At 44.8% G+C, this 21,411-nt stretch overlaps 1 protein-coding gene across 1 annotated transcript in view; it reads left to right on the top strand.

Annotated features, from left to right (window-relative positions):
* MED13L (mediator complex subunit 13L) overlaps positions 1-21,411 on the top strand; it is a 213,554-nt gene that overhangs the window by 174,508 nt on the left and 17,635 nt on the right. Inside the window, exons 17-25 of the mRNA XM_056859322.1 lie at positions 1,233-2,179; positions 4,135-4,314; positions 4,740-4,963; positions 6,845-7,037; positions 8,481-8,931; positions 9,446-9,665; positions 11,528-11,716; positions 13,403-13,626; positions 15,702-15,844. Of these exons, the coding sequence (XP_056715300.1) occupies positions 1,233-2,179; positions 4,135-4,314; positions 4,740-4,963; positions 6,845-7,037; positions 8,481-8,931; positions 9,446-9,665; positions 11,528-11,716; positions 13,403-13,626; positions 15,702-15,844 (2,771 nt within the window). The remainder of the gene's footprint in view (positions 1-1,232; positions 2,180-4,134; positions 4,315-4,739; positions 4,964-6,844; positions 7,038-8,480; positions 8,932-9,445; positions 9,666-11,527; positions 11,717-13,402; positions 13,627-15,701; positions 15,845-21,411) is intronic.

Below are 21,411 nucleotides of genomic sequence, written 5' to 3'. Positions count from 1 at the left end.
CTTCTCCTGGCTGGCACTCAAGCCTGTTAGAGATAACAAGGAAATTATTCCAGGGAATCAGGTTTCCCTGCACTTCCTTTTCAAGTGGCTGGGAAATGGGAGATGAAAATGAATATTTAAACCTTCACATTAACCAAACAGGAATGCGGAGGTATTTTGTGTGTGTGTGTGTGTGTGGGGAACCCTGCAGGTTTCCACTTCTTCATCAAGGGAGTGATTGCAATAAGGAGCACATTTTAAGAAAAGTGTTTTTATTAGCAATGCAAGTAGGGCATTTCACATTGCCCTAACTGTGAAATTCCATGACAAGAGGATCTTAGTGTGACCTCTAGAAGTTGTGGCCATGTTCTGACTACAGAGATGTAACCGATAATGGTATAATATGAAATGCAGTGCTGACACACACACACCCTTCTAGCAGTTGTGGCATAAACAGATGTAATACCAATTAAAGGTTGCTTGGCTAAAAGGCATGACAAACAATTATCTGTTTTTCAGTAGGAGGGATCAGGTTAAATTCTTGTCAGTACAAATCAGTAAAACATTGTGCCCATCTGAAAACATAAGCACTTTAAATCCTAATATTCCTAAAAAAAAGTTAGCATCAATCTATTTGTATAAGTCCTATGGCAGGTTTCTTTAGAATTCTGCTGTTTCTTCAGAATATTAAAGTGTAGACATTGACTTGATTTCAGAAGAAGAAGAGTTGGTTTTTATAGGCCAACTTTCTCTACCACTTAAGGGAGACTCAAACCGGTTTACAATCACCTTCCTTCCCCTCCCCACAACAGACACCCTGTGAGGTGGGTAGTGCTGAGAGACTATGACTGGCCCAAGGTCACCCAGTTGGCTTTGTGTGTAGGAGTGGGGAAACAAATCCAGTTCACCAGATTAGCCTCCACCACTCATGTGGAGGAGCGGGGAATCAAGCCCGGTTCTCCAGGTCAGAATCCACCGCTCCGAACAACCGCTCTTAACCACTGCACCAGACACAGTGCAAAGGTTTGATAGCTTACTACATCTTTCCTGCACTGTCATCTTTCCTGCACTGTCAATTAAACTTGCTCAACCTGGCTAAGATCCTATATAATGTGTGAATGTCTTTGTTACTTGGGGGAAGTTCTTGTAAGAATACTTTTGTCTTCTTTCCTTTTAGACTGACACTGTGTGAAAAAATAATAAAGGCAATCAGTTAAGCTTTTTGTTTGTTTGTTTTGCTGATCTGCTTGCAGCAACGTGCCCAGTGTCGGGAGCCTGGCAGACCAAGACTACCTTCAGATGAACACTCCCCAGATGAGCACTCCTGTGACGCTCAATAGCACTGCCCCAGCTAGCAACAGCGGAGCTGGAGTGCTGCCTTCTCCCGCCACGCCTCGTTTCTCCGTCCCCACGCCCCGCACGCCCAGGACCCCGAGGACTCCTAGAGGTGGGGGCACGGCTAGTGGGCAAGGATCTGTAAAATACGACAGCACAGACCAAGGGTCCCCAGCCTCCACACCCTCCACGACCCGGCCTCTGAATTCTGTGGAGCCGGCCACTGTCCAACCAATTTTGGAAGCTCACAGCCTCTACGTCACGCTCATTCTTTCAGATTCTGTGCTGAATATCTTTAAAGATAGCAACTTTGACAGCTGCTGCATTTGCGCTTGCAACATGAATATTAAAGGGGCGGATGTGGGGCTGTACATCCCAGATTCGTCTAACGAGGACCAGTATCGGTGCACTTGTGGATTTAGTGCAATTATGAACCGCAAACTAGGGTACAACTCTGGGTTGTTCATTGAGGATGAATTGGATATCTTTGGCAGGACTTCAGACATTGGCCAGGTTGCGGAGAGGAGGTTGATGATGTGTCAGACCGCCTTGATTCCTCAGCTAGGGGAGGGATCCAGGAGGGCTCATGAACTCCCAATGAGCCTCCTCCTCCTCCTCCAGAATCAGCACACCCAGCCTTTCACCTCACTTAGCTATTTGGAATATATGTCTGCTAGCAGCCGGCAGGCGCTCTCTTACCCAAACTGGAGCTACGACAGAGTTCAGGCAGAAAGCAACGACTCCTGGATGGAGTGTTTCAATGCCCTAGAGCAAGGCAGGCAGTACGTGGATAACCCTACAGGCGGGAAAGTGGATGAAGCCCTCGTCAGAAGTGCAACAGTTCACTCTTGGCCTCACAGCAATGGTATGGCCTTCCTTATTCTCAGAAAACATGTTTGCGTTTTGCTATGCTCACCAGTTTAAAGATACTTAACCGAAACATGTAGGCAACACAAAATTCATGCAAGTATGGCTGGGGCGGGGGAGTATGGATAAATTAGAATGCTTTGTGACGGGGAAAGCACCACCATGTTTTCTTGTTCGTTAGTATTATACTAATGGTCATTTATCGGTGTCATAATATTTTTCAGCCATTTGCTGGGGAGTTTGGGAGGGAAGGGGCTAGAGTAGTATTCTGTACCTCCAATCTTTTTCAGCAGGAGTGAGCAGTCAGTGGAAATGCATGATCATGGCTGACAGGAGGGAGGGAGGGGGCCTGTCACCGTGGAGGGGAGGAGCTGTGGCTCAGTGGTAGAGCATCTGCTTGGCATGCAGAAAGTCTCAGGTTCAATCCCCGGCATCTCCAGTTAAGAGATTAGACAAGTAGGTGTTGTGAAAAACCCCTACCTGAGACCCTGGAAAGCTGGTGTCAGTCTGAGTAGACAATACCGACTTTGGTGGACCAAGGGTCTGATTCAGTACAAGGCAGCTTCATGTTTTCATGGTGTGTTCCCAGGAGTCTGTCATCGTTTACACAAGGGATTACTCACAGTTCCTTTTTTACATCCTTTTTGCACCATTACAAGCAAGCTTTTGAAGTAACTTCCAACTCTATTCCAAGTGTCACTAGGCTGAATACCGTGATGGAGGGCACACCTATCTCTGGACTGTGGCTTATGTGTAGCTTTGGCACAGTTAGAACAGGAAGATCTCATACCAAATGTCAGAGAACAATTTAAAGTTAATTGGTACAGGAGGTACAGCTTAGGTTTGCCAATCACAGTTCCCTGCTGAGTGTGCCTGGATGATACAGATGTTTGCAAAGATGTGCATACATATTAGGTGTTCACATTATATGTTTTGGAAATGTAATGAGTGAAAAGGCCAATCAAGTGCGATAGTTTCTTGCGATAGTTTGAATTTACAGCTTCAACTCCATTAACTCATTCATATATGTATTGGTTGCAACACACTTTTCTCCAGATTGTGCCTGTGGCCTACAGTTTTGTTTTAACTCTTTCACTTTAATTCTTGATTTATTTAAACTTTAGTAAGCTAACTGTATCCGACAATGAACAAAAGACAGATCAGTAGAATTTATCATATCCACTTACAAAATCTATACTGGGGTGCTTTCATCCATGCTGAATAATGCACTTTCAATCCACTTTCAGTGCTCTTTGCTGCTGGATTTTACTATGTGAAATGAACACATGAAGCTGCCTTATACTGAATCAGACCCTTGGTCCATCAAAGTCAGTATTGTCTACTCAGACTGGCAGCGGCTCTCCAGGGTCTCAGGTAGAGGTCATTCACATCACCTACTTGCCTAGTCCCTTTAACTGGAGATGAGGGGATTGAACCTGGGACCTTCTGCATGCCAAGCAGATGTTCTACAAACTGAGTCACGGGCCCTCCACTTGCAAACAATAGTTAAAGTGGATTGAAAGTGGATTGAAAGTGCATTATTCGGCTTGTGTGAAAGCATCCTAAGCCATGAAGCTTGCTGTGTGATGTTGGGTCAGTCACACGATCCTAACCTACCTCACACATTGGTCTTTTGAGAGAGAGTATATATGCTGCCCAGAGCTCACAGTAGAAAGGAGGAAGGCAGGATTTAAAAAATAGTAGTAGTAATTAATTTTATGAAGACTAGAATTTGGGTTAAGGGAAAAACTAGCATTTAAAAAAATTGTGAAATTGTAAAAATATTGGGGATCTGTAAGAGAAATTATTAAATGGAGTATCACCGTTAAGTTCAGAGTAAAAATAAAAGCCACGGAATATGTAACAAAGAAGTGGGTAAAAGAACTAAGCCATACTGATGAATGTCACACAATCTCTGAGTCCAGCTTCTTCTTTCCCCCCCCCCCCCTCCAGTCCTAGACATCAGCATGTTATCCTCCCAGGATGTAGTACGCATGCTCCTGTCTCTCCAGCCTTTTCTACAGGATGCCATCCAGAAGAAGCGAACTGGCAGGACCTGGGAGAACATCCAGCATGTTCAAGGCCCCCTCACCTGGCAGCAGTTCCATAAAATGGCAGGACGGGGAACCTACGGTACAATATTTTGTATTATAAGATGATTCACATCTTAATGCAACTTTATCACATTGTGGTCCAGGATATCATCACATCTAGATTTTTAAAAAGATCAGAATGTGTAGGTGATATGGGAAAGGTGTCCATCATCATGTTCAATTACAGGCATAATTCGTTGTTAGTGATGGTCATATGACGACACTCAGTGCTTCGGGAAGACTTGCATTTTCCCATCACCAAAACTTTGTGGTTTGAGTAGGAGGAAAATGTGGTACACATGTAATTAAAGAAGCATCTCCAATGGAGACATTGGAGCTTACCAATGCTTTTGATTCTGCAAACGAACAATCAAACTCACTTCTGCAAAAACCTTAAAGTTCCCCATCTGTGTTATGTTATCAGCTCTTCACCATCTGTTTTCTAACACCCTTTTCTTGCTTCAGGTTCAGAGGAGTCTCCTGAGCCTCTTCCAATCCCCACTTTGCTGGTTGGGTATGACAAGGATTTCCTGACAATCTCTCCATTCTCCTTGCCGTTCTGGGAGAGGCTACTGCTGGACCCATATGGGGGCCATCGAGATGTCGCTTACATTGTGGTGTGTCCAGAAAATGAGGCCTTGCTTGACGGAGCCAAAACTTTCTTCAGGGACTTGAGCGCCGTATACGAGGTTTCATTTTTATATACTTTACAGATTTTCTGCTCTGCCTTTCTGCCCTCACAAGGGCTACCAAGGTGGCTGACAAGTTAAAGCATACATAATGAAATCACATTAAAAAACTATTAAAAGCACGCCCCAGCACATAATCAAAACAATTAAAACCCAAGCTAAAATACATTCAGAAACATAAAAACAACAATTAAAACACTGAGTGGGTAGGAGGTTGGTGGCACTGGGGACTTTCTAAGTTCATTGTTGCAATCTTTACCATAAACATTTTGGAGAAGATCTAGCAAACAGTTGCTTTGTTTTAGTGTCCAACAGAGTACAGAATTTACAGCTAGTGTTCCTGAAATGCTGTGGCTAGTCCAGTTTGAGAGAATTAATGGAACAGAGGCTTTAAAATAGCAGGTTCTCAATGCAGTAGCCTTGGTACTTAATCTGACCTCACATACTTTGAGCAACGCCATGAACATATGAAGCTGCCTTATACTGAACCAGACCCTTGGTCCATCAAAGTCAGTATTGTCTACTCAGACTGGCAGCGACTCTCCAGGGTCTCAGGCAGAGGTCTTTCACATCACCTACTTGCCTAGTTTCTTTAACTGGAGATGCCAGGGATTGAACCTGGGACCTGCCAAGCAGATGTTCTACCACTGAGCCACGGCCCTCCCCCATGTAATGCTGTTGTTGCTAGTTGCAAAGAGTATGGGGAAACCATTCAAAAAGACCTTGGTTTTGGTGACATTGCAACAATCGCTGGGACTTCACAATCTGTGAAAAAGAGTTCAATTTACGGTTCAAGCAATCCTTCAGTGTTACTCCTCTGAAGATGCCTGCCACAGCTGCTGGCGAAACATCAGGAAAAAAAATACCAAGACCACAGTCACACAGCCCGGATAACCTACAAGAACCAATGAACTCTGACCGTGAAAGCCTTCGACAGTATTTTAATCCCAGCACATTTTGTAAATGACACTATTTGATTTAACTTGTCATTTGCATTTCAGAATCCAAATTCATTTGAAACCTTTTAAAACTCAAAAGTAGATTTGGCACCCAAACATAACCCACTGAAACAAAATCTATATTTTAAAGTTTTGAACATTAAAGCTACCTGTAAAATCCTGTGTCGTCTTCCTTAATGTCAGCCATATTACTGAGTGGCAACGCCAGTCCTTTTCATTCATTCTCTTGCCTGTTCTTAGAATCTTCAGCAGCAATATTTTTATTATCCACTAGGATGCAGTCATGCTTAAGCAACGAAAGACGATGACTCAGCTAGCATTTCCACACTTGTAGATACTGTGGTGGAAAGCGCTGTTGCATGGGCTTGCTGTTTGGGTGCACCCCGAAGCAAGTGTTCATAGCGCTTGAGACCCACTCAGAATGGCATTTTTAAGCATCAAGTTCCATTTAGGCACAATGCCTTCTTCATTTGTGCATATAGATTTTGGATCCTAAGCTGTGTGAGCAGTCTCATGATAGAGGAAGACAGCTTCTCCATTTGCCCCTGCCAGACGGTGCTCCTGTGGGTCAGTGGTCCCCTTGGAACAGTGGGAGGGGGAAAGAAATGGGGATCTGTAGTCAGAGGGCAAAATCCCAGCATCGATGGAAATGGTGTTCTTAGTGGAACTGTGGTTGCACCACTGAAACAGCAGCTTAGGATCCAAGCCACAGATTTTGGAAATTGTCTTTAAGGGCGTCTCTTAATTATAATCTAATCGGAAGATTGATTTTTCCGCTTGTGCAGTTTGCTTATTGAAAAAATCCAATTTTTATGTGGCTGGAGGATGCCGTGCCCTTGTTTAGCATTCCTTTGTATTTGTAGGTATATAATTGGTGAGTGTGTTATGCTGCTCCAGTCATTTTTTTCCCTTGTGCCCTCAGATGTGTCGGCTTGGCCAGCATAAACCAATTTGTAAAGTGCTGCATGATGGCATCATGCGAGTGGGAAAGACAGTAGCCCAGAAGCTGACAGATGAGCTTGTGAACGACTGGTTTAACCCACCCTGGGGCAATGAAGACTGTGACAATCATTCCAGGCTCAAACTTTATGCTCAAGTTTGTCGTCACCACCTAGGTAAGCAGAGATGGGTGAGGATGGAGATAGCAGATCTTCTGTGGTTGTTTTCCTTCATTTGACAGATCTCTTTAATTCAGAAGCCAAGGCAGCTTCCGTTCTTCTCATGGATGTGTCTTTCCTGAAAGTTGACATGGAAAAGTGGGTATATATTTAATAGGCTTAATTGAGGGCAGGTGGTTTAACCTTTGGACCATGAGAAGAGCCCTGATGAGTCAGAGCAAAAAGTCCCTCTAGTCCAGAGTCGTGTCAGCATGCTGCCAAGTGCTTCTGTGACACGTGCCATTTTTTTCTGAGGGTATGCCTTCTTTGTATGTGGGAGGTTCATCAGCTTGACTGTCACAGTTAATGGCTGTTTATACATCTGTGTTCCATGAACATGTCTAGTTCCTTTCTAAAACCATCTTGAATAGGTTAAAATGGTTGAGAAGATGCATGACTGCTGCCAACCCACACTTTTCCTTGTTTCTCCCTGATACTCTGTAGCTGGAAAAAAGCAAGGTAGGATGTCATTGCTTTAACATTTCTCTGTCCCTTTCAAGAGGCCATCAATGAAGGAGGTAGCAGCAAAGAACCATTAATGTGATGTTGTATGAGGTCCTTTTTCAGCTTCACATTATTAGGAGAGGTGTGGGAATCCGGGAAACACAGATCGGTGGCACCCATGTGTCTTCTCATAATGTGTGATTTGGACTTCAGAACGCATTGCTTTCAATCTAGTTAGTATGGAAGCAGGGTAAATCATATGGCTGGAGAGCCACATGAGTTAAAAAAGATTTTAGAGTAGGTTTTACTCCTAGTTGCTCCTTTTCCAATATGGGCATTAAAAAATAATGGGGAGGGTAACACCTGCTCTGAGTTCAGTACCAGTTTTCTGCTTCTGCATTTCAGAAGTGGCTCCAGGATGCCTCTGTGTTTAAAGCCTGTTGGGTAATCACCTCCCCCGCTTCTGCTTCTGGATTTCTTGCTAGAAAGGGACATGGGGTTGCAGCAACTGTTGGACCTCTAGTTACGAGATGGGCTATGCTCTCCTGATCCTTGGATAGCCCCAGGGAAACTGGCAATTCTGGAGCTTTGTATGCTAAGTTCTGAGCTAAGAACAGCCCAAAGGGTTGAAATATGCCAATAATGTAAACTTTGAGCCAAGTCCTGGAACATTTTGTAACTCTGGATATCATGTCGAGCTACAGATCTCTTGCTTCCACAGCTCTTACTGGCAATAACAAATCAAGTTTGTTTCCTTTCCTCGCACTCGTCATACTGCGCGAACTCTGCAAAGGCTTTTGACTCTTAGTCAATTAAAGTATTTATAATGGAAAAATTCCACTTGCCTGCCTGGATGCTGTTTTTGAAACCCTAATCAGTCTAGTGCTTTCTCTTTTGGATTGCTTTGATTCCCAGTCACAGTCTCTGACCCGTCTTTATATTTTTGTGTTCTTTCAGCACCTTACTTAGCCACTTTGCAACTTGATAGCAGCCTGCTGACACCACCAAAACATCAGACTGCACCGCCGCCCTCAAGCCAGGAACAGATTATATCTGGGAACTCAGCATCAATCCCCCCCAACTCTGCCTGTCTTTCTGCACCTGGCGCTCCCCCAACTGGCAGTACTTTCACTTCCACACCCAATGGTGGTGGGACCACAAACCTCCCAGCAGGTAGCACTTCAGCCTCTGGATCCGCAGTGCCACAGCTGTCAGCATCCTCCGCCGTACCCAGTATTAACCAGACAAGCACTACCTCCTCTTCAGGGTTCAGTGGCGGCCTGCCTCCAGGTCAAAACTCAGTCCCTGGGGCAAATTCCACGGAGAGACCCCCAGGAAGCACAGTCTCAGGAGGAGACACAGAGGCGGGACATAACCCATCTCAACAGCAACAAGAAGGACAGGAAAGGTAAGTTGAGTGGAGGAGCATCACTGCAGTGGGTTTTAGCTGGGGAACTTTTAATGTTGTGGATTTTAATCTCCCCATTTTAAATACGGTTGGGTGAGAGGGCTTATGCTGATATAAAGTCAGAAATAGGCAAGCAGTTCTAAACTATGGTTTGCCTCTATGGCTGGAACTTCACACTATGTGTTCGGGTTCTAACAGGTTAGTGCAAGTTGTGGTTTGATGTTGTCTGAACCGAGCCTCAGTGTTCAGTTGTGGCCTCTAGTTTTAGAGTATTGGACAGCTCATGCTTAAGCTTGACAATAGGACAAGAGACCATGGATTTCTGTGTTAGCACATGTCTGTATTTTTTTTTCCTGGCTTCATTAACTTTATTTTCAGCAAAACAGCTCTTTCTTGGGCTTCTTTGGACTTTCCCCTCTTTGCACTGTTGTACATATCCCAGTTTTGTTAGCACTGTTTGCATGTCTTTTTAAAGAAGCCTTAAACTTGCACCTAATGGCCTGTCCTTTTCCAGCTCTACAGAGAGGGAGAGGATAGGCATTCCCACCGAGCCAGAGTCAGCAGACAGCCATGCCTACCCCCCTGCTGTTGTCATCTATATGGTGGATCCGTTTACCTACACTGCAGATGAGGAATCTGCCTCTGCCAACTTCTGGCTCCTGAGCTTGATGAGGTGTTACACAGAGATGCTGGACAACTTGCCTGAGAAGATGAGGAATTCTTTCATTCTCCAGGTAATTCTCCCTCCAGCATTTCACAAGAACATGAAAGAGAAACTGTAGCAGCTTTATGTGCCTGGGAGAAGTGTCTGCACTGTCCCATGGGCCAGTAGCATGTATGTGGATAGAGCTAAGGAATGGTTATGCCAGCTCTTAATGTATCGTGTTTATATATATGGACCTCTAGCTTGGCTTTCAAACACAGGGTGTTTTGCCAATAGAAGCCAAGGCAGCAGACAGGCCTTTAAATAAAAAGTAACATGACAATTTGAGTACAGCACATTCTCTTATGAGATTCTTCCTCAGAGCACAATTTATACAAACATTTTAAGATGCTTCATTCTAGTTCACAAAATCTACTAGAAGTCCCTGGCCCGAAAGCAGTCCAGTTGTCCTCAACCAGGGCCAGGGCCTTTTCAGCCATGGCCCCTGCCTGGTGGAATTCTCTGTCAGAGGAGACTAGGGCCCAGCGGGATCTGGCCCTTCAAGACGGAGATGTTCTGCTGGGCACATGGTTGAGGACTTTTGACTGCACTATTACATCCATAGGTCACTGGGTAGAGCCCCCTCCTTCTGTATGCTCCCCGTGGTCCCCCTCCCCATTTTCTTTGTGGAGGGTCTGTTAGTCTCAGGCATCAGTTCTGCTGGGAGTTTAGGGCGCTATCTTTATTATTTGTATTACTTTATGGAGTTTAATCTTATTTATATGTATGTTTTTATAGGTATATTTGGCATGCTGTTGGCATGCCTCCCTGAGCCCCACTGTAGTGAGTGGGATATAAATCTAAAATATAAACAAACAAATAAGAGCTGTGCATTTCCATATGTTTATTATGATATTGCAGTTAAATTTTTGTAATATAGGGTACAGCATAAATCCCTGAACTGATAGCAAACCAAACCTTTTCAAAGGACTCTCACACTTATACTCATGTAGAACCATTCCAGTTTTGTCTGTGAATGTAGCTGCACTGGAAGAGTTGACTGTATTTCTGACCTCTGTGGCACAGCCAGGAGCCAAAGCTTGCATAAAAGGTTGGCTAATTCTGTTAAGGCCCTGACCTGGATGGCCCAGGCTAGCCTGATCTCGTCAGATCTCAGAAGCTAAGCAGAGTCAGCCCTGGTTCGTATTTGGATGGGAGACCACCAAGGAATACCAGGGCTTTTATACAAAGGAAGGCACTGGCAAACCACCTCTGTTAGTCTCGTGCCTTGAAAACCCCATAAAGGGGTCGCCATAAGTTGGCTGCGACTTGACGGCACTTTACACATACACACAATTCTGTTAAGACAGGCTACCTTAGATGTTATGGGGACCTGCTGTAGCGAAGAGCTCTCTTGCCATAACGCACACTCAAACTTCAATAAAAGTCCTGGCCGCCATGAAGTGCAGACGAGAATCTGTGGCTTGGTTCTCACAAACTAGAATGTACTAAGTTTTTTAAAACATTAAATTTGCCTTAATTTAAAAAAAAATCTGCAAAGCTGGATGTTCGCTAGCTGAATGTGGGCCCATTTTGTGTATTTTTTCTGCATTCCTGGGGCCATGCTCAGAGTTAGATGAACTTCCTCTTGGTCACTGCAATCCGTGGCAAAGGTGACCCTCTGTTTGTTTGCTGGGTGGAGCAATTTATGGGCTGCGTCACACATTATATGGTAGCAAAGCCATGGTTTAGCCACAAGAGTTTACCTTTGTTTATGGAGTTAGCTCTCTGATGAAGGTACCTGACCATTAGTTAGGTTTCTTATGTTACAGCGTTTTTGCAGTCTTGTAAAATGGTTGTATGCATGCACTTTACACACTTAAAAGTGCAAAGAGGTCCTAAGTAAAGCAGAATGGCCTTATAATATTGACTTGCATCTCCATCACACTCCAGATTGTGCCTTGCCAATATATGCTGCAGACCATGAAGGATGAGCAGATCTTTTATATTCAGCACTTGAAGTCTCTGGCATTTTCAGTCTACTGCCAGTGCAGACGGCCACTGCCCACCCAGATTCACATTAAGTCTCTGACTGGCTTTGGGCCAGCTGCCAGCATTGAGATGACCCTCAAGAACCCCGAGGTGAGTACTTTAACCCAAGAGGTGCAGGGGGATTTTCAAAACCCCCAGAAAAGTCAAAATAGCAGATGGTGTGTAAAACAAATGCCAAATTACCGCCTTCTCAAGTTACCGTGAGGAGCAGACATAAAGGACAGAGCAAGTGACCTGCAAAGCACGTGCTTCCAAGTGGTGCTTGAGAATCTTAAGCAGCAGCGGCCTCCGGGGCTATTAAATCTGCTTCTGTGTATGAAACAAGTTAACTGTACAACTCGATTTGCTGAGTGCATTCCCCCCCACCCCGAATTGTAGAAGTCACTTCTGAGGCATCATATGCTTCCTTTTCATGTGTTCGTAAATACTGCAGTGCTTCTCTCTTGGACTGAGGCAAACACACAGACGAGGTTACTTATGCCTCTCATCAACCTTAATTACGCTAAACTGGAGTTTTTATTGACTTAACCACCCATTTTGCTGGTGTAAAGCTACTACTGAAACATATAGCCCTTTCAAAAAAGACTCTAAAAGTATTTCTGCTGGAAGAGCCTGGTATTTAGCTGACAGTTAATCGGTTGCACCATCAGTGGATCTTCAGGGAATCCAAATTTATCCTGCCCACTGAGTCCAGAAGACTGTGCATTAGTCTCATTCTGAATTGGCAATGGAACCATCTGCTGTCCTTGCCTAGCATATATCTTCCTCAAAGATCGAGCATACCTTTGCCTTCTTCCTTCAGTGTATTTTGTTGCAGATTAAACTCTTGAACTGCCACTGCATTGCTTCAAGATTGAGTGTCTGTTCTCAAAGTGGGGATTTATCACCTAATTTTGTGGTCCATTGTGGTTTCTCGTGTTGATGTTTAGTGTGTATAGTGGGGGTTTGAAAAAAAAACACCTGCACGTTGATATGTTTACTTTTTCCACATGTCTTTACATCCATTATATGCATTTGCTTGAAGCTGCTCCTTGGGAAAGTCTGACTTCCATGGCAAATTTTGCTGTGACTAGCTGGTTAACCCTACATTTATATTTTAGACCAAGAATCGTCTTTAATTCTTTTTGGCTTTTGACTTTTTTATTTCTTCTACAAGTTTGTTTGATTGCTGGTGCAAACCACAAGCTTGTAGCAGTCTCCTTTATATGTGCTCATATAACACCTCAGGGCTTGTGCTCCATGATGTGTATGGGCTGGCTGGAACTCAAACATCAGGACACCCCTGCAAACTCTGTCCCAACTCTGGGTAGGTGGTGGAGCCATCCAGTATCTGCACTGGGCACCACACAGAGTGTTTTCCACAAGCTGATAGCTGCTCTACTCTTAACTTGTATTACTTTATAGTTAGTGGTATTGCTTCATAGTTACCCAGCGTGGTGTAGTAGTTAAGAGTGGTGGACTCTAATCTGGAGAACTGGGTTTGATTCCCCACTCTTCTACGTGAATGGTGGAGGCTAATCTGGTGAACTGGATTTGTTTCCCCGCTCCTCCACGTAAAGCCTGCTGGGTGACCTTGGGCTAGTCACAGTTCTCTCAGAACTCTCTCAGCCCCACCTACCTCACAAGGTGTCTGTTGTGGGGAAGGAAGGGAAGGCGATTGTAAGCCGGTTTGAGACCCTTCAAGATAGAGAAAATTGGGATATAAAAACCAGCTCTTCTTCTAATCCACAACACGTTTCTTTTTTAATATCTTTATGTGATGTCCTGTTCTTACAGCGGCCCAGTCCCATCCAGCTGTACTCCCCTCCATTTATCCTGGCACCCATCAAAGACAAACAAACAGAGCTGGGGGAGACCTTTGGAGAAGCCAGTCAAAAGTACAATGTGCTCTTCGTTGGATATTGTTTGTCCCATGACCAGCGCTGGCTCCTGGCCTCCTGTACTGACCTGCACGGGGAACTGTTGGAAACATGCATTGTCAACATAGATCTGCCGAACAGGTAGGAAACAAAGACAGGATTATATTTCTCTGTTTTGTCTTGATGGTGTGCATAAGAGAGCTGGTGTGATATACTTGCTGGAGTGTTGGATTGGGATTTTGGACTGGGGGGGAGATCTGAGTTTTTAATTCCCCCCTCAGTATGAGGCTTTGTGGACGGCCTTGGTCTAGTCACACTCTCTTAACATATCTCTCACAGTTGTCGATGAAAACAAAACGAGATAAGCCTCGTGTATATTGCATGTGGCCCTGACCTGGATGGCCCAGGCTAGCCTGATCTCGGAAGCTAAGCAGGGTCAGCCCTGGTTAGTATTTGGATGGGAGACCACCAAGGAAGTCCAGGGTTGCTGTGCAGAGGAAGGCACTGGCAAACCACCTCTGTTAGTCTCTTGCCATGAAAACCCCAAAAAGGGGTCACCATAAGTCGGCTGCAACTTGACGGCACTTTACACACACACATATAGCATGTGAGAAACAAAGGCAAAGTTCCTATCCAGCTGCCTGTGTGAATAACCATCCATGTTAGACTGTTTTTGCATCCTAGTTCTTAAAATGGGGTTGGGGGTGTCTTAGAAATGGCATGAGACAAAATTTATATTAAAAAATAAATTGGTGCACCAGGCTTTAGTCCTGGCCCCCGAGATAATGTTTAAGGATTTTACCCTGCCTTTCAGCCTGTGCTGTCAAGGAAGGTTGACAAGAATGAGACAAAAAAAATGTAAAAACAACCAAAACAAAACAGTGCAACCATGATAAAATAGGAAAGCCAGCAATGCTAAAATCAGAAAACATACATCTTCAGAACATGGGAGGTTTAAATTATTTTCACCTGGCCTTTAAGTGGTCAAAGTAGGCACCAACTGACTGTCTCTGAGGAGAATACGCCACAGCCGCTGCTGAGAATACCGTATTTTCCGGCGTATAAGGCGACTGGGCGTATAAGACGACCCCCCATTTTTAGAATTAAAATACAGAGTTTGGGAATGTCCCAAGGAAGGTGTCACCCCGCCCCCCAGCAAAGCATGGGGAAAAGGGCCCCTTCCCTCTGGCCCTTGCCCTGCCTGGAGAAAAGTCCTGATCCAGCACGTGCAGCCCCCCGGCCGGAGAGGGTGTGGGTGGCTTCTCTTGGCGTCACCTCCGCCCAGGCTGGATTTCGGCTCTTTCTGCAAGCGGCGGGAGCGCCCGAACAGGCGGCCGCGCGCCACTCCGGGTCTTCGGAGGGGTGGTCGCGCCGGGGCAAGGGCGAGGCTAAAGGCGAGGGGAGAACTGAGCCGACGGCCCGCGGAGGGCGGGGCTAAAGGGGGGTTTAGAGGGGAGGGAAGCCCATAAAGGCGGAAGCTGAAGCGGAGGCCGGGGAGGAAAGACGATACCCGGCGTATAAGATGACCTCCCAGTTTGGAGAAGATTTTCCTGGGTTAAAAAGTCGTCTTATATGCCGGAAAATACGGTAGTTGTCTCCAGTTGCCTCCTGCCTAACCTCTGAGGGCTCCTGGAGAAAGGTATGCAACAGAAAATCCAAGTATGTTCATCCAAGAGTATACAGTCTTTCAGGTCCTTCAGACGCAGGTGTTATTGGTCAAAAGCAGCACCTTGAATTGTTTCTAGAATCCCACCGGTAGCCAACAGAAAATTTTTAATATTTGTGGGATGTATTCCAGCCAGCTTGTATTGGCGAGCAATCTGGCCACTGTGTTCTGAGCCAACGGAAGTTTCCACATTGCTTTCATGGACGGCTCCACGTACAGCATGTTGCAGCAACTGGTTTTGATGTTACGGAATCATAGATAATACCGTTTATGTAGCTCTTTTGTGTGTTTAAGGGCTTCACACACATCAGTGCAATGAAGCCGTTGTGTTCCCTTATTGCGGATGCAAAGCTTAGTGATAGGGGCTTGCCTAAGGCTAGCTTGTGACTTCACAGCTGAGCTGAATAAAACAATGCCAGAAAGAGAGCTGTATGGTCATACGACATTGAAAAGAAGATGGCTAAGTATCTGATCATCAGGGACGAGGATTTGCAATGACAGAAATACCTGATTGAAATGCAAATGAACCCCGGTGCTCTCTTCTTCACAGATCAAGAAGATGCAAGGTGTCGGCCCGTAAAATTGGTTTGCAGAAGCTGTGGGAATGGTGCATTGGTATCGTCCAGATGACGTCACTGCCCTGGAGAGTTGTGATTGGCCGCCTTGGGCGACTCGGCCACGGGGAGTTGAAAGGTTGTTAAATTATCTTTTGTTTCCTTCATAGTCTGCCGAACAATCATGATAAACATTGTCTTGCACTTTCATTAGTATTCGAATGATTATAATTATATTGCTTTGAAAATCGCAAGCCCTAGATGAAGGTGGGCTGCTCAGAATTTTTTTTAAAACTTAATTGTTCCTTTAAGATATTAATAAAGTAATAGTAGAACCAGTTGTACTTATTCTACACTTACTAGGTTTTGGATGCCTCACTTTAGGTGTATTAGTATTCGCCAATGGCTGGTAGATCCTGAACTTATTTCATATTCTGATGAAAATAGGATTTGCTTGCAGTTTGTTGTGCCAAGGACTGGACTATAAACAATAAAGAAACAATCATAAGAGATCTCCAAGTAGTAGTAGTAGCCTCTTAACAGAAGGTGCTGCACACTGTCAAAGAGTGTCATGCTGCAGTGTAAATTTTGATGCTAGGAGAAGAATCATACTGAGCAGTTATCACTTGGCTGACTGGAGCAATTCCTGAGCAACGCCAGTACAGCCCTTCCTCCAAAACCTCCAAAGGAAACGGAGCCTTTTCACCACCCATAAACAATATATTTTATGGCAAAAGCTGGGAACTTTCCTGATTTAATTACATAAGAACATAAGAAAAGCCCTGCTGGATCAGACCAAGGCCCATCAAGTCCAGCAGTCTGTTCACACATTACTCATTACTCTTCTGTGTGTCTATAGTGATTACAGGCGATGCAAAGTGGATAAGGGGTCAGACAGTGACCGAAGCACACAGTGTTTTTGTTAAGTGGCCTACTTGTGAGCAAGTCTAGATCAGAGGTAGGCAGCTTCTGCTTCCTACCCTCCACGCCTATGGTTCATGACACCATTGGGCCTAAGACCCAATCTGAAGCAGGCCTTGGCCCTTGCTGGGAGTGACAGCCTGCATACAAGATCCCCTTCAGTTAATGTTCTGTACATATAAAGCTTTTTTTCTTTCCATGTTTCTCCAGGAGTGTGAGGGCTAGCAGAAAATCTATACTGTGCACATGTAGCTTTTGCTTTGTAGCCCCCCCCCCCAAAAAAAAACACCCCTAAATCACTCTGCATTTTGAACTCTGGCTTCCTGGTTTTGTCCTACGGCAACAAGATATGAAAGTTCCATAAATAGCCAGTGTTGGCATAACCAACAAGAAAAAGTTAGGAGAGAAAGAGGAAATAGCATGAGGAAGAGGGCACAGGGGAGTATGAAGTGACCCAAGCAAGTTTTTGTGGTTTCCCTGTTAGTATTTAACTAAGGTAGAAATTGGAACAATCCAATTTGGCACTATCGTTTTTCTTAACATGTTAGGTCCTTTCAAGTTATCAAAGTTTGACTGTTCCTATCCTGTACCTTAGTTATATAATTTCTTTCTGTTTTTTGTCATCTCTGTGTTCAGCCCCTTCATATTTTAAGCAAAGTGGTGGCTTTCTAACCCTCAAAGTTCCCCATTCTACTAACATGGCGATAACCAGGAAATATATGTGGTTTCACCTTCTGGAAAGAAACTTGGAGCAGGTGTTCTGAGCTGGAGAGTAGTAATCTGAAATAGCATGTTGTGGTTGACCTATAATATCAAAAGTGAAGCTAATGATATAACTTAAAAACTGAAACATAATGTTAAAACAATTGAATAGCATCTGCTGCTGCTGGGAAAGGCAACATAAATCCCACATTTCCATTAGCTGATACAAAGTAGAGCCAGTCGTGTAAAATGCCTGGAGAAGAGAACAGTTATCTCTCTTGATTACAATGCCAATCACTGGAGATGGAGTGAATATAAGGAACAGATTGAAAACATGAGTTTCCTCAGTAACTCCTTCCCTTTGGCTCAGAGACAGGGCTTTTATGTGCAAGATTTCTTGCTTCTATTTCCCAGAAACAGGTGTCCGTCTTCTGGGCCCTTAGCCGCTGCCTCGGTTAGATTAGAAGATTATTCCGAGTTACTTGCACATCGACCTCTTGAGCATTCACATGAACACATGAAGCTGCCTTATACTGAATCAGACCCTTGGTCCATCAAAGACAGTATTGTCTACTCAGACTGGCAGCGGCTGTCCAGGGTCTCACATCACCAACTTGCCCAGTCCCTTTAACTGGAGATGCCGGGGATTGAACCTGGGACCTTCTGTATGCCAAGCAGAAGCTCTACCACTGAGCCACGGCCCCTCCCCTCAGAACCTTCCATTCTTCCTTTCAGTTCCATAGCTCCATCACCTTGCTAGTTTTGAATCCGTGGAAACTGTGTTGCCTTGCACACTTCAGCGGCTCCCTCTAGAAGCTTGTTAGCCAGATGCAAACTGTTTTGTTTTGGGTCACTTGCACGTAATTTAAGTGCTGAGCTGTAGTAACAACTGAATAATTAGGGTGACAGGTAGGCACTCCCTTTCTGGGATATCACTGCACAGTCTGGGTAGACCTCACAGGGTAAGTGGCTGAAGGCCAGGCTGTTCCGTCTACTCCAGGTTTGGCGATGCCAGTACAATGAGCTGGCTGTGTTGTATTCCCTTTTGTGCAGAGCTAGATGCAGGATTTTTTGCATTTGTGCTTGGCTAGAGCAAGGTTTGATTCAGAAATGCATCGTGGGTTTTGCAGATTTGACCGGATTGCTCAGGAAGAGAACCACTGGCACTAAAAAGAATTGCTATTCTTTCCTGTAGTTGGAAAAAGAACAGACTGGGACATTAGATGGCAAGGATGAATGACCATAGTAACTTGGCAGTGCAGCTTTTTAAATTGATTGCAGGTTCAGTAGCTACCTGTGCGTGTGTGTGTTAAGTGCTGTCAAGTCGCTTCCGACTCATGGCGACCCTATGAATGAAAGTCCTCCAAAATGTCCTATCTTTGACAGCCCTGCTCAGATCCTGCAAATTGAAAGCTGTGGCTTCCTTTATTGAGTCAATCCATCTCTTGTTGGGTCTTCCTCTTTTCTGCTGCCCTCAACTTTTCCTAGAATGACTGTCTTTTCCAGTGACTCTTGTCATCTCATGACGTGACCAAAATACGACAGCCTCAGTTTAGTCATTTTAGCTTCTAGGGTCAGTTCAGGCTTGATTTGATCTATAACCCACTGATTTGGTTTTTTGGCAGTCCACGGAATCCGTAACACTCTCCTCCAACAACACATTTCAAAGGAATCTATTTTCTTCCTGTCAGCTTTCTTCACTGTCCAGCTTTCACACCCATACATAGTAATAGGGAATACGATGGCATGAATTAATCTAGTCTTGGTGGCCAGTGACACATCCTTACACTTCAAAATCTTTTCTAGCTCCTTCATGGCTGCCCTTCCCAGTCTCAATCTCCTTCTGATTTCTTGGCTGCAGTCTCCCTTTTGGTTGATGGTGGAGCCAAGGAATAGAAAGTCTTGAATTATTTCAATTTCCTCATTGTCAACCTTAAAGTTGTGTAATTCTCCTGTAGTCATTACTTTTGTTTTCTTGATGTTCAGCTGTAGTCCTGCTTTGGCACTTTCTCTTTTAACTTTTAGCAGTAGTCGTTTCAAATCTTCACTATTTTCTGCCAATAATGTAGTGTCATCAGCATATCTCAAATTATTAATGTTTATCCCTCCAATTTTCACCCCACCTTCATCTAAATCTAATCCTGCTTTCCTAATTATATGTTCTGCATATAGATTGAAGAGATAGGGAGATAAAATACATCCTTGTCTGACACCTTTGCCAATTGGAAACCATTCCGTTTCTCCATATTCTGTTTTAACTGTGGCCTCTTGTCCAGAGTACAGGTTGCGCATTAAAACGATCAGATGTAGTGGCACACCCATTTCCTTTAAAGCCAGCCATAGCTTTTCATGATCCACACAGTCAAAAGCTTTGCTGTAATCTATGAAACACAAGCTGATTTTCTTCTGAAATTCTCTCGTATGCTCCAGTAACCAGCATATACCGTATTTTTCGCACTTTTTTCCTTCTCAAAAGTGAGGGGAAATGTGGGTGCGTCTTATAGAGCGAATGTGCGCACAGAGCCGGCTGGGCGCGCTGGGAGGCAGCCGGGGAAAGCTGCCTCGCGCTGTTCCAGCGCGCCCAGCCGGCTCTGTGCGCCCACCCAGCCCGCTCTGTGCGCTTGCTCGCCTCCCAGCTGGGAAGCGGAGGGGGGGCGGCTTGGCGCGCCCGCCCGCCTCCTCCCCGCCCGCTCTGAGTGCTTGGCGCGCCTCTCCCGCCCTGCTCCTCCCAGCTCGCTCTGAGCTCTTGGAGCGCCCGCCCGCCTCCTCCCCGCCCGCTCTGAGCGTTGGCGCGCCCGCGCGCCCGCTCCCTGCCTGCGTTTTTAGAGGAGGAAAACAAGATTTTTTTCTTGTTTTCCTCCTCTAAAAACTAGGTGCGTCTTATGGAGCAGTGCGTCCTATGGAGCGAAAAATACGGTATTTGCAATATGATCTCTAGTGCCTCTTCCTTTTCTGAAACCAGCTTGAACATCAGGCATTTCTCGTTCCATATATGGTAACAGCCTTTGCTGTAAGATATTGAGCATCACTTTACTTGCATGAGAAATTAATGCGATGGTCCGATAGTTGCTGCAATCTTTGATGTCTCCTTTCTTGGGAATTGGAATGTAAATGGATCGTTTCCAGTCTGTGGGCCATTGTTTTGTTTTCCATATCTGTTGGCATATTCTTGTCAAGATTTTGATGGACTCTGTTTCTGTGGCTTGGAATAGCTCTATTGATATCCCATCTGCTCCTGGTGATTTGTTTCTCCCGATTGCTACCTGGACAGCCCTTAAAAATGCAAAGGGAAGCAAAGTGCAGTCCCCAGTATAAACTGCAGAGATGAAGTATAATACCAGTGGTTGGCCAAAGGTTGAAATAAAATAAAAGGGATCAAGAAGGAAGGGTAGATAAAAAGAAAGCATGCAGAGCAGAGACAAGGAGATGTACATGGCGAAATGAGCAGATAGTGACAAGGACGTTAAACATAAGCACTAGGAACTTAAAATTTATGGGAAAAAAACACCTGTGAATGCAGAGCTATACATTCTCATAGTGATGTGAGAGGAAGACTCATGTAGAAGAGAGACTGTAGGAGGAAACGTGCTTGCAAGGAGCAGGTAGCAATAGCCTAGGCCAGAGGTTCCCATAATGTGCTCCATGGAGCACTTAGTGCCCCGTGAAACATCTAGTGCTCCATGAAGAGTTTGGAAAGAAAATTACTACTGCCATTCTGTTTAGTATATAGGTGCTAGGTGAAAATTAGTGCTCCGTGACGAATTTCTCTCCTGAAAAGTTCTCCACGACTCAAAAAGTTTGGGAACCTCTGGCCTAGGTAAGAGAACACCAGAGCAAGGACAAGAATTTCTGTAGAAGATGCAAAGAGGAGAGATGGCAGTGGCAGGTAGCTTTCAAACTAATCCTGCCAGAAATTTCACTGTCCTGGCCATCCATCCCTGCAGTGCTCTTTTCCCATATGGCTCGTATTGTTAGATCATGATGGGTAGCCGCATTAGTCTGCCGGTAGCACTAGAAAAGCGCAAGAGTCCGGTAGCACCTTAAAGACTGAAGAAGTGAACTGTGACACACGAAAGCTCATAC

Source organism: Euleptes europaea, chromosome 13 (assembly GCF_029931775.1).
Source record: "Euleptes europaea isolate rEulEur1 chromosome 13, rEulEur1.hap1, whole genome shotgun sequence".
Lineage (NCBI taxonomy): Eukaryota > Metazoa > Chordata > Lepidosauria > Squamata > Sphaerodactylidae > Euleptes > Euleptes europaea.
Note: the sequence above shows the minus strand (reverse complement) of the source record. Positions and strands in the feature narration are given on the sequence as shown.